Source organism: Mesocricetus auratus, unplaced genomic scaffold (genome assembly GCF_017639785.1).
Source record: "Mesocricetus auratus isolate SY011 unplaced genomic scaffold, BCM_Maur_2.0 Super-Scaffold_100027, whole genome shotgun sequence".
In the NCBI taxonomy this organism is placed as follows: domain Eukaryota; kingdom Metazoa; phylum Chordata; class Mammalia; order Rodentia; family Cricetidae; genus Mesocricetus; species Mesocricetus auratus.
Window position 1 is genome coordinate 21,987,448 of NW_024429208.1, and position 16,569 is coordinate 22,004,016.

A 16,569-nucleotide genomic window follows, 5' to 3' on the forward strand; every position below is an offset into this window, starting at 1 on the left:
TTATTCTCTGACCTCTGCGTGCACTCCATGGTACACGTTCCCTCCAGACACAATTTTTTTGTTTTTACGAGACAGGGTTTCTCTGTATTGTTTTGGAGGCTATCGGTCCAGCCCGGCCTCGAACTCACAGAGATCCGCCTGCCTCTGCCTCCCGAGTGCTGGGATTAAAGGCGTGCGCCACCACCGCTCGGCTCCAGATACAATTTTTAAGGCAACGACAGCCTAATATACTAATATTGAGCGATTCCTGCGTAACCAACTGAGCAGTTAACTAGCTAAGTTAGCTGTTAACAGTATCCTGAATTTCACCTAAGCTAGGGATCGAACCTCTAGTGTCATGCCCGGCAGCAAATGACCTACCCCTAAGCTACATCCCACCCTTCTAATTCTGAACATTGTTATATAAACTACTTCAACTCTCGGGATGAAGTGCGAGGAGCCCTACCACACCAGGCACAGCCGACCTCTCTGTCCTCCTCCCCGACAGCTTCGTTTCCCTGACGACGGCTGTTGTGGCGACCAGCACGCCCTCCCATTGGCTGTTGCCGAGCGTCTCGCGCTTCCCTCAACCGACTTCATTGGTCGGCGCTCCACAGTCACGACGTGTCGTAAGTGAAGTGTCGCAACGCGGAGGCCTCCGGTGTCTGGTCCTCGGGCGGGGAGGCGGCCGTCTGCTCAGGCCGCGATGGCGGGCACCCCGGGGCCGGAGATCCGGGAGAAGTTCCAGGCGGCGCTGGCCCTGTCGCGGGTGGAGCTGCACAAGAACCCGGAGAAGGAGCCGTACAAGTCTAAGTACGGCGCGCGGGCGCTGCTGGAGGAGGTGCGCGCGCTGCTGGGCCCGGCGCCCGAGGACGACGACGAGCGGGCTGCGGATGACGGACCCGGCGACCAGCCCCTGGGCGCGGCCGAGCCGCGGGACGCCGAGGGCCCGGGGGGAGCAGCGGGCGCTGCGGCTCGCGGTGATCGAGTTCCACCTCGGCGTGAACCACATCGACACGGAGGAGCTGTCTGCTGGAGAGGAGCATCTGGCCAGGTGCCTGTCGCTGCTGCGCCCCCTTCCGCCTGTCGCTCGGCTGCGTGTCTCTCTACATCCAGGCGCAGGTGAGATGCGGAGCTCGGCATCCAAAAGCCCCTCCTGGCTGGGGATGTGTCCCAGTTGGCTCAGTCCCCAGCTTCGCAGAATGCCGGGCCTGCAATCCCAGCACTCTCAAGGCTGCGGCAGGAGGATTGCTACGAGTTCCTGGCTAGCCTGGGCTACAGAGTGAAGCTTTTAATTTATGTCCTAACGCCTACCCACCATCTGCCTGCGAACTCCCTCTGAGCTCTCAGCGCCCGCTCCAGTATCACTTTATACCGTCCCTAGTCCTGGGCAGAACATTAGCGGCTGTGCTTTCGAACCCCTTGACCAGCCCAGTTTCATTCTATTAAGAAAAATCCAACGTGATTCAAATGGAGTGAAATGACAAGGGTTAGCAAGAATAATCCGTTCTTGGTTCAAAACAAAATGTTGAAAATCTTCAGCTCCATCTTTACTACATTGTTTTGTTTGCTCAGCAAGGAATTCCCACCCATCCCCTCTAATGTGTCTCCTCTTAATAACTTTTTTTTGGTTTGCGTTTAGTTTTTTGTCGTTTGTTTCATGTGTCCAATGCTGATCTTCTTGTCTCTTTGAGTGCTAGAATCTTCCCTCCCTTTTTCCTTTCGGACAGGGTTTGGTTTTGTAGCCCAGGCTGGCCTTTAACCCATGAACCTCCCGCCCCAACCTGCTTGCTGAGATTCAGGAGTGGACCACCGTGACTGACTCTTGTTTTAGTAGCTTCCATTGGCCCAAACTGATCTCACCTTCCAACTTTCAGTGTTTTATAAAACTGCTGTGAGTTATGAGTATTGTTAATGAAACACTGATTGGCTAATAGCCAGGTAAAAAGGTGTAACTGGGGCGCTCAGACTGAGGACTCCGGGAGTGGGGGTCGAAGGTGGGGGAGTAGAAGAAGGGTGGAGTCAGACAGACTCAGCCAGCCCGACACAGAGAAAGCAGGACGTGTAGGAACAGGACGTGTAGCAACGAGTAACAAGCCACGAGCCATGTGGCAATACGTAGATTAGTAGAAATGGGTTAATTTAAATGCAAGAGCTCAGCCTGGTGGTGGTGGCGCATGCCTTTAATCCCAGCACTTGGGAGGCAGAGGCAGGCAGATCTCTGTGAGTTCGAGGCCGGGCTGGACGGATAGCCTCCAAAACAATACAGAGAAACCCTGTCTTGTAAAAGCCAAAAAAAAAAAAAAAAAAAAAAAAGCAAGAGCTCGTTAGTAATAAGCCTGAGATATCGGCAGAGCATTTATAATTCATATTCAGCCTCTAAGTCGGTTATTTGGGACTGGGCAGTTGGGTCAGGAAACGTCCGTTTACAATACTGGGTCTCATTTATAGGGTGCACTTTGAGGAACATAGCACTTCAAAATTCAGATAGTGGATGGAGTTTTCCAGGTCCATTGGTAGAGCATTTACCTAGCAGTCCAGGTTTCATCTTGACCTATGGGGAAAAAATATGAGTAATGCCTGACTCCCTTGGGCCAGGTTAGTTCCTTATGCTTCCAAGCATTGTCATCCTACAGTCCATGTGCGCTCCAATGTGTGGACCAGCGGGTATTGACTAAAATTGGTTATTGAGTAGGTAGGCCTTAAGGGAAAGTCTCAAAACTTAAAAAGAAATTGTATGTCATATTCTTTTATTATGGCTCAATAAAATTAAAAGTCAAATAAATAATAATAATAAGCGCCACCTGTACTTTTTGCTCACTACTTATAGCTTCAGTAGGTGGCACAGACAGGCATATTTCACATGAGTGAGCTAAAGAAATTCGTAAGCTGTTCAGTTCAAACACTTCAGCCAGCTGCTGTCAACATGCCTTTAATCCTGGCCCCTGGTAGGCAGAGGCAGGTGGATCTCTGTGAACTAGGCCAGTCTGGTCTACATAATGAGTTCCAGGACAGCCAGGACTACACAGAGAAATCCTGTCGTTAAAAACAAAAAGGAAAAACACAAAGACAGCAACAGCAAACCTACTTTAGCAATTTCAAAGTTAAACTTGAACCTTGTATGATGGTGATTCTGCACCAGCAGCTTGACTGGACTAAGAACCACCCAAGAGATGCCCCTTTGGCCATGTCTAGGACGGTGTTTCCCCAATTCCCGCATAAACACTCAAAGGGAGGAATGGTTTGCTTTAGAAGATTTAGTCCAGGTTTTCTTGGTCACATGGACTCTGACTGTTGTAGTACGACAGAGAAAGACTTCAGCTCATGAACAGGAAGCAAAGTCGTGAAAACAAAGAGGGCCATATTAAAACCCACTGCTATTTTATCAGTTGTGTTACTTTAATTGGATGTATTCAGTTACCATTCCCCCTTCCCTTGCTTCCTTTCCAGAACAACCTGGGCATCCTGTGGTCTGAAAGAGAAGAGATTGAGACTGCCCGGTCCTACCTGGAGTCATCAGAAGCACTGTACAATCAGTACATGAAAGAGGTATGTTATGTGACAGACAAAAATTAAAATCGGAGCTGACACTAATCAAGAACTGATACAAGAATTCTTTGTTCATAGGCTGTGGAGATGGCTGTCTTTATAAAGTGCCTTGCAAGCCTGAAGACCCAGCTTTGACCCCCCAAAGCCCATGTAGAGAGCTGGGTATTGTGCACGCTTGAAATGCCAGATTGGTCTCAAACTCACAGAGATCTGCCAGCCTCTGCCTCCCGAGTGATGGACTAAAGGCATGTACTGCCACCACTTGTCAAAGACTGAGGTTCTTAAAAATAGCCCTCGGGCCAGGCATTGATGGCACATGTCTTTAATCCCAGCACTTGGGAGGCAGAGGCAGGCGGATCTACATGAGTTCAAGGCCAGCCTGATCTACAGAGGGAGTGCCAGGGCAGCCAGGACTACACAAAGAAACAGTGTCTCAAAAAAACAAAACAAAAATAGTAATAATCCTCAGGTAGAACATAATGGTAAAGATAGTCTTAATATAATCATAAAGGAAACACTCTAATGTCATCCAAAAGTACCATTTGAGTATTTTTGTATTTCCTTTAGATTTCCTTCATTTTGTATGCATGAGTGTTTGCTGCATGTATATATCTGTGTACTATTTGCATGCCTGGTGCCCTTGGAGGTCAGAAGAGGGCATCAGATTCCTTGGAACTGGAGTTACAGATAGTTTTGGAACCACTGTGTGGGTGATGGGAACTGAACTCAGTCAGGTCCTCTGCAAGAGCAGCCATTGCTCGAGCTCATTTTGTATTGAGACTACAGATTGTATTTTGTTCTCACTAAAGACAGCAGTGCTTTAAGGGAAGCCAGCTACCTGAGTAGTACATCTGAACTCTTCGTGGCTGTGCTTTGCATCTGTGGTGTGCACGCCAGCATCACCCAAAGGGCTTGCTAAGCCTCTGTCACTAGATCTGTAGGCTCCTGTGTTACCAGCAACTTGGAAGGTTGAGGGAGAGCTTGAGTTCAAGACCAGCTGTGCCACACTGCAAGACCATAACCAAAGCCTTGGTAGACCTGGCTCCCAAGTCCTTCTGCAGCAGCTCTGGGCTGCAGCCTGAGAGTGTGATTTGTAGCAGGGTGGCATTTGGGCTGCTGCTGTGATGCCGTGTTCTGAGAGCCCTGCTTCAGGGCTATGTTTTCCATGATGATTTTCCCCCGCGTCTGAAATGCAGCTTATACAGGTGAGCGTCTCTGTATAGGAAGCTCACAGTGTGCTGGCTGGATCCACGGCTGCTTCCTACCTCCCCATGGGTGATGCTCAGGAAGTGCTGTCCAGTTTCAGGGGCTCTGCAGAACTTGGAAATTCTCATTGAGTGGTCACAGTTCTCGAAGACAACAAACCACCCCTGCTGCCATCTGCCTTCCCGCTCTTTGTCTGTGAAGGGTGTTAGCAAGCACAGTATTTTTCTGTGAATTATCACTGTTGCAGTTACCAGCTTTAAAACCCATTAGTAAAATGCTAATTGCTTTGATTTGAGGCAGGTCTCATCGTGTAGCCAGAATTGGTCTTAAACTCATGATCCTCCTGTCTCCACCTCGTGAGTGGCCATCTTACAGGTGTGAGTGAGGTACTTCTTCTGAGAGACTAAGAGCAGACATCAGAGCAGTGCTCCATTTCATAAACAGTAGAGTACCTATAGACATGGTTATCAGTGATTTGTAATTAATAATAACTCTCTTGAGTCCTAACTTGATAAGGTGGGTGCTATCGATGTCCTAATTTTATAGATAAGGACATGGAGTACGGTAAATTAAATTACTTACCCAGAATGAATAGTGGAGATGGCACTCAACCTATACCATACCCTTTTTTTTTCCTGTGGGTTCTAGACAGTTTCTGATGTAACCCAGGCTGGTCTTGAACTCACTGTATAGCTGAGAATGAGAATGACCTCAAACTCCTGATCTTCCTATCCACCGCCTCCCAAATGCTATTACAGTCCTGTGCCACCCTCCCTTACTAGGACCCATGTTTTAAGGGACGCATTCTACTGCTTCATTAGTAAGCAAGCTTAGTCTAGAATGCAGAAATAGAGTGTTCCTAGAGCTACATCAGTGATGGTAGTGAATAAAAAAGAATGAGCTATCAGTGGAGCACACTGTCCATTCCTGTTTGCTTTGCCAGTCTAGTTTGGTCTAGCTCTTTTTTTTTTTTTTTTTTTGGTTTTTCGAGACAGGGTTTCTCTGCGGCTTTGGAGGCTGTCCTGGAACTTGCTTGGTAGTCCAGGCTGGTCTCGAACTCACAGAGATCCGCCTGCCTCTGCTTCCTGAGTGCTGGCCAGTCTAGTTTGTTAGATATTGTTTAGACTGCACAGACAGAGGCAGGAACTCTCCAAACTCAAGGCCAACCTGTCTACACAGTGTGTTCCAGGACAACAAGAGCTGCAAAGTGAGTCTTTGTCTCAAATAAATCTCTAAGTTAGAGATATTCCCAAGGAAAAAAATAGGTTCTTTGGGATGTGGGTATGGTAAAGACCTCTAAAACATATCCTAAATACACATCCTGAAAGTCTGGGCTGGAGTGATTTTGTCTATTCCAAACTTTATCCGAAGCCTGCTATGGTTAGTGATTTTTTTTTCATAGTACACTCAGTGTACTGCAAAAGCCTGAAGCAGTTGTAATGCGGTTGGTGTTTATGTCTTGCTGTGATAAAAAAAACTCTGACAAATGTGGCTCTGTGGCGCAATACATAGCGCACTGGGCTTCTAGTGACAAAAAACTCTGACCAAAAGAAAATGAGGGAGGCAAAGGGTTTAGTGGTCTTTTTTTTTTTTTTTTTTTGGTTTTTCGAGACAGGGTTTCTCTGTGGCTTTGGAGGCTGTCCTGGAACTCGCTTGGTAGTTCAGGCTGGTCTCGAACTCACAGAGATCCGCCTGCCTCTGCCTCCCGAGTGCTGGGATTAAAGGCGTGCGCCACCAACGCCTGGCTGGGTTTAGTGGTCTTACACTTCCAGGGTCCATCACTGAGAGAAATCAGGGCAGGGACTCAAGCAGAAACGTGAAGCCATAGGAAAATGCTGTTTGCTAGCTTGTTCAGCTAACTTTCTTATATAGTTCAGGGCCATTTGGCCAGGGAAAGGTTTGTCCCATAGTAGATTGAACCCTCCTATTATCAATTAATAATCAATATATTCACACATAGATCAATCTGATCTGACCAATTCCTCTCTCAAGTGACTATGCTATGTCAGGTTGACGACCAGAGTTCCCTAGGACATATTGTAAGGTCACATTCTCTATAGAAAGTGTTGCTGTCCTTGGAAACTTGATGAGTTCAGTTGAAAGCAAGGATGGAGTTCTGAGACAATCTCAAGGATAGACAGACGTGTGCTTAGCGTGTGCTAGACTCTGGGTTCATTCCCAAGCACTACAAAAAACGATAGAGCAAGAAGCAGGAACAGACTAGTAGTTAGGATTGTCCAGACAGAAGCCTTCATGTTGTGTGGATTTGTGGAGAGTACTCAGTCATCCTGACAGCCTTATGAGGTCAGATGCTGTGACTCCCTGCTTCTCATAGACAAGGAGACAACTTAAGAGGGTGACCTTCCTAAGACAATAAGCGGTGTGATCACTGATCACTGTTCTTTTTTTTGGGGGGGGGGTTACGAGACAGGGTTTCTCTGTATTGTTTTTGAGGCTGTCGGACCAGCCCGGCCTCGAACTCACAGAGATGTGATCACTGCTTCTTATTTAGTTGTAGAAAAAGTAATGTTGACACTGAAGATAGCTCTGAGTTCCAGTTACAGGACAGCCAGGGATACACACACACAAAAACCCTGTCTTGAAAAATAAAAACAAAACAAAACAACCCTCTTAGCTTGTTTCCCTGAATTGATTTTCATTAGTAGTGACAGTTTGAACTGTTACCCAAGAAGATATAAATCACTATTTTTATACTTATATATATTTTCTGTTTTATTACATTTACTTATGTGTGTGTGTGCATTTATGTGCCACATTGTGCATGTGTAATTGGTTCTGTCTTTCCACCATGTGGGCTCTGGGATCAAACTCAGGTGGTCAGCTTGGTGGTGAAGTGGTTTTTGTTTATTTATTTTTGGGTTTTTTGTTTGTTTGAATTTTGAGATTATAACATAATTTTTTGTTGTTTTTTTGTTTTGTTTTGTTTTTTGGGACAGGGTTTCTCTGTGGCTTTGGAGGCTGTCCTGGAACTTGCTCTGTAGACCAGAGCTGGCCTCCAACTCACAGAGATCCGCCTGCCTCTGCCTCCTGAGTGCTGGGATTAAAGGCGTGCGCCACCAACACCCGTCGAGATTATAACATAATTATATCACTTCTCCCTTTTCTTTTTTCCCATCTAAATTTATGTAGATTTAAAAGAGCCTTTTTAGTAGACAAAACAATATTAAAATATTAATATTCAACTAATGTGAGGTATGATGGCTTACACCTGTAATTCTGGCATTCAAAATATGGAGACAGTAGTATTGATAGGACTCTAAGGCTACCCTGGGCCACATTGTGAATTCAAGACTAGCTTGAGCTACAAAATGAGACCTGCCTTTTGTTTTAATGTGCATTGGTGTTTTGCCTGCATGTATGTCTATGGGAGAGCCAGATTCTCTGAAAATGTAGTTACAGACAGTTGTGAACTGCAGGGTAAGTGTTGGGAATTGAACCTGGATCCTCTGAAAGAGCAGCCAGTGCTCTTAACTGCTGAGCCATCTCTCCAGCCCCTAGACCCTGTCTTTTGTTTTTGTTTTTAATTATGCATCTGGGACTGGAGAGATGGCTCAGAGGCGCATTGACTGCTCTTCCAGAGGTCCTGAGTTCAGTTCCCAGCAACCACATGGTGGCTAATGCTCTCTTCTGGCCTGCAGACATACATACAGGCAGAACACTGTATACATAATAAATAAATCTTTAAAAATAATTATGTGTCTGCTAGCCTCTAGTCCCAGGTTAAAGAACCCTGAGTTTGAGGCCAGCCTGAGTTGCAGAGCTCCATGGTGAGGCTGTCTCTGACAGAAGTAATTTTTCCAGTCCCTCCACAAGAGAGTGCTGTGGGTTTGTATTTAAAGTTGAAAGAACTCTGTTCTTTAATCACAGATTGGGAGCCCGCCTCTTGACCCGACTGAGCATTTTCTTCCTGAAGAAGAGAAACTTACTGAACAAGAGAGATCAAAAAGGTTAGTCTTCATAGAGACACAGGGTACCCCATGGTCTCCCTGGGCGCTTGCTCAGAAATGCACACATGGTGTTTGCTGCTTCATGGGCACTGCTCCAGGATACACTGTGGATTCCTATGACATTAAAACCTCCATTTGTCACTTACAAGTTACCTGCCTTTGTTCAACTCGGAGACTGTTTCCCTACTTGTTGGTTAGATCCAAGGGCTAAGCTCAACTCAGATCTCTATGAATTTTCCCTTTTATGTTGTAAATCCCTATGTAAGTCAGTGTTTCCCTTCACAGATTTGAGAAGGTTTACACTCATACCCTGTATTTCCTGGCTCAAGTCTACCAGCACATGGAGATGTTTGAGAAAGCGGCTCATTATTGCCACAGCACACTAAAGCGCCAGCTTGAACACAATGCCTACCATCCCATGGAGTGGGCCATCAACGCTGCCACACTGTCCCAGTTTTACATCAATAAGGTCAGTGTCCCAAAGCAGCTCTCCAACAGCCTCGATAGTGCATGAAGACAGGGCCAATCGTGCTGTCAGAGCAGGGAGCTGGCATTTTATTGCTTAAAACTTGGTGTAGAATACAGCCAGCTGCTCTAGCAAAACAGCATTGGAGTGCTTTGTTGCATGAGTACTTTTGAATCTTTTTTAAAAATGATGTTTTTATTTATTGAGAATTTCATGCAACACATTTTGACCATGTTCTTTCTCCTCCCCCTACTTTTGAATCTTTAAAGTGCTGATTTCGTTATGCCCGCATGTGTTGCTAGCCCCTCAGATGACAAGTTACCTAACATCAGTTCCGCCACCTGTTAGCACCCTTTTCATTTTACTTTTGCTATGTGTTGCCTTAAATTGCAGATTTTTATCTTGTTACAGATAAAACCTTATCTTCATGTAATGCTAATCTTACAACTATGAGAATTTGTCTGAGGAAGTTGACGGTTAAATGTGGGCTTTGATAAAAGCATGTGATCTGTTTCCGTTGCTTTTCAGAATTAGCTGCTGTCTAATAATCATTTTTGATGTTGAATCCGTGCTGAGTCCTAGAGTTCCAGGTTTATGACATACTTTTGAACTGTTCCAAAGAGACAGATTTGAACTTCATAGCTACTTGTCTGAATCACTTGGCATTTTGTTGTATTTTGAGTAAATCCATTTCTTTTCTAATGTTCACCCCTCCCCCACCCCACCCACCACCACCGCCACCATTTTTTGGAGGCAGGGTGTTGATGTGTATCCCTGACTGGCCTAAAACTTGCTCTATAGACCAGGTTGGCCTGGAACTCAAAGATGCCTCTTAAGAACTGTGACTAAAGGCTGCCCAGCAGCAGACTGATTTTCAGTTCTGATTCACAGCTCTGACGTTTGGTAATTCTCAGCGCGTCAGCACCTCTGGTGGCCTGCCCGCCTACTCCTCAGCCTTTTCCTTACTAAGCCTGTTAGCTGGTTCTGTAAACGTGCCCTGTGTTTAGAGTATTATCCCACAGAGCGCCACTCAGAAAAGCTATTAGGAGAGAAAGGGCAGTGGTGCCTGCAGCACCGCTTCTAGGAGTTTGGTCTAGGATCAAGCATGTAAGTAAGGCTTTTTGCATTCAGTCATACAACTTCTGTGACTCCATTTCATCGTGGCCATCAAGAGGCCCCTCTGCTGCCTCCTTCCCTCCAGCTGTTGGGGCACCCTTGTTTGTTTGTTTAGCAACTTTAAACTTCTTTGTTCAGTATGGTTTTATTTAACACCTACAACCCCATAGATAGTCATAGTATAGAAATGTCTGGAACGTGAACATGTGACTTTTAGGTTGTTAAAGATTGCTTCTGTGGAGCGTGCGGTAATTTTTGTGCATCTCTCCTGCACCCCACACTTGTTGTTTTTGGGTTTTTTGTTTTTGTTTTTTTCATATCACAACCAGCTGAGTTCTGTCACAAAAAGAGAGATTTGAACTGTGTTTGAAAGTGGTGTTATTTGCGTTGCTACCGTATCCATCTGTTTCAGTTTTGCTGTTCTTCGAGTCCCACATTAACCACCTGCCCACAGGGCACAAGGCGTCTCTGTCTTTAGCAGTGGCTGCTTATAGGAAGACAGTCTGTACAGAGCCAGAGTGGTAATGATGGTAGACACTGTAGAGGGCCAAGTAATGTTTCTTCATGTGAGCTGCAACTGTCTTATGGTTGGAGATTTCATACCAACTCTCGGAGGTATGGATGCTGCTGAGCTATTGATACCCCTGGTACCCAAACTATTCTTTACAATAACTCCCAAATTCAGTGTAAAGGTGAGATATATTACTATTGAAGTTCTACCAGCCAAATCAGTCTTTCAAATTACTGATACGAAGAAGATATTCTCTCTAATGAGGGCGGCTTCTATTAAGAAAGTTAACTTCATGCTGTTGGGTGATTCTGCATTTTGCATGACAGATAACAAGTATTTGGTGTTTGACACAGAGATGTTCTTGAAGTGTTTGAGAAGTTTTCTGCACCTGGATTTGCATCTTGAGTTCTTCATGAGTATTGGCAAAGCAGTTCCGTAAAGTTCAAGTCTGTAGAAGTCTGTTGACCTGGAAACTTGATAGGGAGTATCATTGTCTTGCCGCCTCCCTCCAGAGGCTTTAGAAGACAGAGGTGATTCTTCAGTACTCTGACAGAATATAAATGGTCTAAGAATGAGCTGTGCATGGGACTTTGCCTGTTTACCCTGATCCTGAGCGTGTGGTGAGGCAGTTGGAGTACAGGATGCTCCGTGTTCCTGGTCGCAGGAGGAGAGTGACTCTCCGGTCATCTTTCCATCAGCTGGGATCCTTATCAGGAGTGTAGAATATTGTTAGTTTATTCTCGAGGGTAGCTTTTTACCAGATAATGCTACAGGGCCCCATTGGTGGGGTACTTTTCCTGACAGTGTAGCTTTCTGCATGTTAGTAGATACTGTTAGTTGTAAACAAGGCTTTGTCATAGTTACATTTGCTCTTGCTTATTTTCCCAACAGCTCTGCTTTATGGAGGCCAGACATTGTCTGTCTGCTGCTAATGTTATTTTTGGTCAAACTGGAAAAATCCCAGCTACAGAAGACAGTAAGTTTGTGTGTGCATTTCATCATACAGTTTCTCATTATGACGATCTTGGTCTTAGTTTTCTAAGGACTGCAATGACGAGTGTGTACCATACCTGGCTTCTATATAATTACAGATCTGTGTGAGATTCTGAAACTTAGTTTTCTTTTTTTAGATTGATTTATTTTATATGTCTGAGTGTTCTGTCTATGGGTGTGTATGTGTGTCCCCTGTGTGCATGGTGCCTGCAGAGATCAGAAGAGGGTGTCTTATTCCATAGAACTGAAGTTAGATGGTTGAGAGCCACAGTGTGGATTCTGGGAATGGAACCAGGGGCTCTGCAAAAGCAGCAAGACAAATCTCTGTGAGTTCGAGAACAGCCTGGTCTACAAGGGCTAGTTCCCTGCTTCGAAAAACCAAAAAAAAAAAAAAAAAAAAAAAGGCTGCAAGAGCTCGTAACATGAGCCCTCAAATTTGAAACTGTTTTAAGCTTTAGAAAAGTGTAAGGACAGAATTACCATATGCCTTTCTTTAAATTCATCATTCTCAATATTTGTGAATTCTGACCACTTGAGAGAAAATTTAATAGGCTGCTTTACATCTGTAATACTTCAATACATGTTTTCCTAGGAATGAGAATATCTTCAGCCAGGCATAATGGCTCATGTCTGGAATTCCAGCACTCCAGAGATGGAGGCAGGAGGAACGCTACAAATTTTAGGCCAGCCTGGGCTACTTCAGGCCGGCTCAGATAGTAACATAAGACTGTATCACAAACACTCTCTCTGTCTCTCTGTCTCTCTGTCTCTCTCTCTCTCTCTCTCTCATTCTTTCTCTCAGGATAGTTAGCAGCTTCAGGAAATGCAACACCAAGACAGTCCTCTATCTGCAGTGCATATTTCTGTCCTCAGTTGTCCTCCAGTGTCCTCCATAGTGATGTTATTCTGGTACTGTATTCACAGCTCAAGACTGCATACTGCCTTCAGCTGTCAGTGTCTTCAGTCTTCTTGTCATCTGGGGCAGTTCCTCGGGCTCTCCTTCCTATAATGTTTTCAAGGCCATGGCTGGCTACTGCATTGGATTCCTATTGGTTTATGAGATGTCTCCTGTTGCCATGATTGACATTTTGGTCACTTACTACTTATATAAGGGCTGTCTCCTCACACTGTCTCTCTTAGTTACAGAGGTTTCGTTTGGTTGGTCCTTTGTGTGTATGTGATGCTAGGGACTGCAGCGAGGGCCTTGTGTGTGCCAGGCAAGCTGACCCCAGCACAGAGCTGGAAGGGGTTGGGAAGAAGGGGGGAAATGACAGTGTCCATTGTTCTCCACATGCTGTCTGTCAGCGTACAAAAATACTGTTGGATGTGGCATTTGTTAAAAATAATTTGGCAGTTTTATTTTAAATATTTTAAATTGTGCAAACTGTTTGGCCTAGTAAATTCCATTTCTAGAAACCAGTCCAGATTCTAGATAGATGTATGTGTAGGGATCTGTAGCCTAGACTTGTTCATAATGGGAAGAACTGAAAACAGTATGTTCCCTCTACCAGAAGAATGCCTGGAATAGGAAATATCTGTTTAATTGTGGGTAATAATTGTATTAAAAATAGAGCTCTGGAGTTGGTAATGGTAGGGTCAGAATTTTAATGGCATACTATATGAAGAAAAAACTATTCAAAAGTGACAATACAGTGTGACCTCAGTTTTTACCTGCAGATTAAGACCTAAGAGAGCTAGGGAGGATATGCAGCCTCACTGTGCTGAGTGCCTCACAGCTGAGGGAGGGTGTGCCACTGTGTAGTCAGGAAAGGTGAGAACAGAGGACAGCGCACGTGCAGATGGCGCTGACCATGCTTACACCCGGGGCCTGTGCTTTTAGATCCTGAAGCTGAAGGAGACATGCCGGAGCTCTACCATCAAAGGAAAGGGGAAATAGCGAGATGCTGGATCAAGTACTGCTTGACTCTGATGCAGAACGCCCAGCTCGCCATGCAGGTATGCACATGGAAGTCACCTTCAGCTTCCAGCGGGGCTCATCAGGCCCACTGTGGGTGGGTTTTTTAATTGTGTGTGCGGGGGTGTCTATTTAGGTGTCTGTGTGTGTACAGATATGGGTGCACATATAAGCTTGCCTGTGAAAAGCAGAGGATAACCTTGGGTTTTTTGAGAGACTCTTTCACTGGACACGGGGCTAGGTGATTAGGTTAGGCTGCCTAGTGGGCCAGCAAGCCCCTGGGATTCACCTGTCTCTGCCTCACCAGTACCTGGATTACAAAGTACTTGGGTCCTAGGAATCCAATCTGGGTCCTCATGCTTTCATGACTAGCAGTCTCCTGACTAAACTAACCCTCCAGCCCTATTTGTATTTCTTTTATTTTTAACAGTCTCACTCCATAGTTTAAGCCAGCTCCTTCCTCATTCTCCAGATTGCCTTTGCAGTATTACCTTACAGACTGACAAAACCTCATAGGTTCAAGACACAGCCCATGCAGCGGTCAAGTTTAGATATAGGACCAACCACAATAAGGAGCTTAGTTCCAGAGCTCTGATGTGAGCCCAGCGCTCACTTGCAGCTCTGTGTTTCTGGTAGTTGTCTTTTCCTGCCTTCGTTTTCTTTTTTTTTTTTTTTTTTTTTTTTTGGTTTTTCGAGACAGGGTTTCCCTGTGGCTTTGGAGGCTGTCCTGGAACTCGCTTGGTAGACCAGGCTGGTCTCGAACTCACAGTGATCCGCCTGCCTCTGCCTCCCGAGTGCTGGGATTAAAGGCGTGCGCCACCAACGCCCGGCTTGCCTTCGTTTTCTTTTTCGAAACAGAATTACTCTGTGTATCCCCAGCCAGCTTGGAATATGCTGTTTAGCCCAGGCTGGTCTCCATTTTGCAGTCCTCCTGCCTCTGCCTTCTGGATGCTGGGATTACAGGTGTGCTCCATCACATAGCTAGCTGAGATTTACTATAGAGTTTTACTTGACAGCAGATGAGCATCCTGTTTAACTGTGATTTCTCCTTCTAGGACAACATTGGAGAGCTTGATCTTGACAAACAGTCGGAACTCCGAGCGTTGAGGAAGAAAGAGCTGGATGAGGAAGAGAGCATCAGGAAAAGGGCTGTACAGTTTGGGACTGGCGAGTTGTGTGATGCCATCTCTGCAGTGGAGGAGAAAGTGAGATACTTGAGACCGTTAGATTTTGAAGAAGCCAGGGAACTTTTCCTACTGGGTCAACACTATGTGTTTGAGGCAAAAGAGTTCTTCCAGATTGATGGGTATGTCACTGACCATATCGAAGTAGTCCAAGACCACAGCGCGCTGTTCAAGGTGCTCGCTTTCTTTGAGACTGACATGGAGAGGCGGTGTAAGATGCACAAGCGCAGGATCGCCATGCTAGAGCCCCTGACTGTGGGCTTGAACCCACAGTATTACCTGTTGGTCAACAGGCAGGTACAGTTTGAAATTGCACACACTTACTATGACATGATGGATTTGAAGGTTGCTATTGCTGACAAGCTCAGGGACCCTGACTCACACATTGTGAAAAAAATAAATAGCCTGAATAAGTCTGCACTCAAGTACTACCAGCTCTTCCTAGACTCCCTGAGGGACCCAAATAAAGTGTTTCCTGAGCACATCGGGGAGGATGTTCTCCGCCCCGCCATGTTGGCTAAGTTCCGAGTAGCTCGTCTTTATGGCAGAATCATCACTGCAGACCCTAAGAAAGAGCTAGAAAATTTGGCCACCTCTTTGGAGCATTACAAATTTATTGTTGATTACTGTGAAACTCACCCCGAGGCTGCCCAGGAAATAGAAGTTGAGTTAGAACTTAGTAAAGAAATGGTCAGTCTTCTCCCGACAAAAATGGAGAGGTTCAGAACGAAGATGGCCCTGACTTAAGGGAAGGAAACACAACCCGGAGCAATTCCCCTCCACCCCATAGCGAGCCAGGCCTGGCTCTGTGGTCGCCTTCAACACCAGAGCTAGAGGAAGACACCTGAGCATCAGATGCAGTCAGGTACCTGAGTCAATGCTAGGACTTATGCAGCATAGAGTTAATGCATAATTTATGCCTAATTATGTAAATTGCCTTGCTAAGTGACAGGTGTTTTGCATTTTCGATCGCTTGTTTTCCTGTTTCAATATGAGTATCTCCTGCCTTGACTTCTAACTGTTATGTCCTCTGCTGACTAGTACTTGTTGGATTTCACACTAGGAACAGCACGAGGTAATGTGCCTGGTAGAAGAGCCTGTTACTGTGACGAATTTGAGAAAGTCACTTCTATAGTCATTCTTTGTAAAATACTTTCTCAAACTCCTAAATAAATCTTTCCCTTTTAAAAATACTAAAAGCTTAAGTTAATTAAAAATGCTGTAAAAGGTCGGGCAGTGGTGGCACATGCCTTTAATTCCAGCACTCGAGAGGCAGAGGCAGGTGGATCTCAGTGGGTTCAAGGCTATCCTGGTCTACAAAGCAAGTTCTAGGACAGCCAGAACTGTTAACACAGAGGAACCCTATCTCGAACCCCCCCCCCAAAAAAAGAAAATTGTAAAATGGCTTATCTTAATTGTAGGACAAAAGGCCTTGCACATAATAAATTTACTTTTTTCAACTAATAAACACTTCTACTACTCCTTTTCTTCATGTAAGAATGTTTTTTGTGTATATGCCAAGTGTACACCTGTGGATCGTGTATATGTAGTATCTAGGGAGGCCAGCAGAGGGTATCAGATTTCCCTGGAATTATAGGCAGTTGTTACTGCTGTGTGGGTGCTGGGAACCAAGCCCTGGGCCTCTGGGAGAGAAGGCAGTGCTCTTAGCCATTGAGCCATCT

The 16,569-nt window shown here is 45.4% G+C and overlaps 1 protein-coding gene across 1 annotated transcript; it reads left to right on the forward strand.

Moving 5' to 3' along the window:
- The first annotated feature begins 619 nt into the window (after positions 1–619).
- On the forward strand, positions 620–16,355 carry Kifbp (kinesin family binding protein). Its single transcript, XM_013113999.3, is given in 9 exon segments — positions 620–937; positions 939–1,052; positions 1,054–1,101; positions 3,430–3,528; positions 8,623–8,702; positions 8,988–9,171; positions 11,687–11,771; positions 13,629–13,744; positions 14,759–16,355. Coding segments are annotated over 9 exon segments (1,854 nt in total). The 5' UTR covers positions 620–685; the 3' UTR covers positions 15,635–16,355.
- The last annotated feature ends 214 nt before the right edge of the window (positions 16,356–16,569 follow it).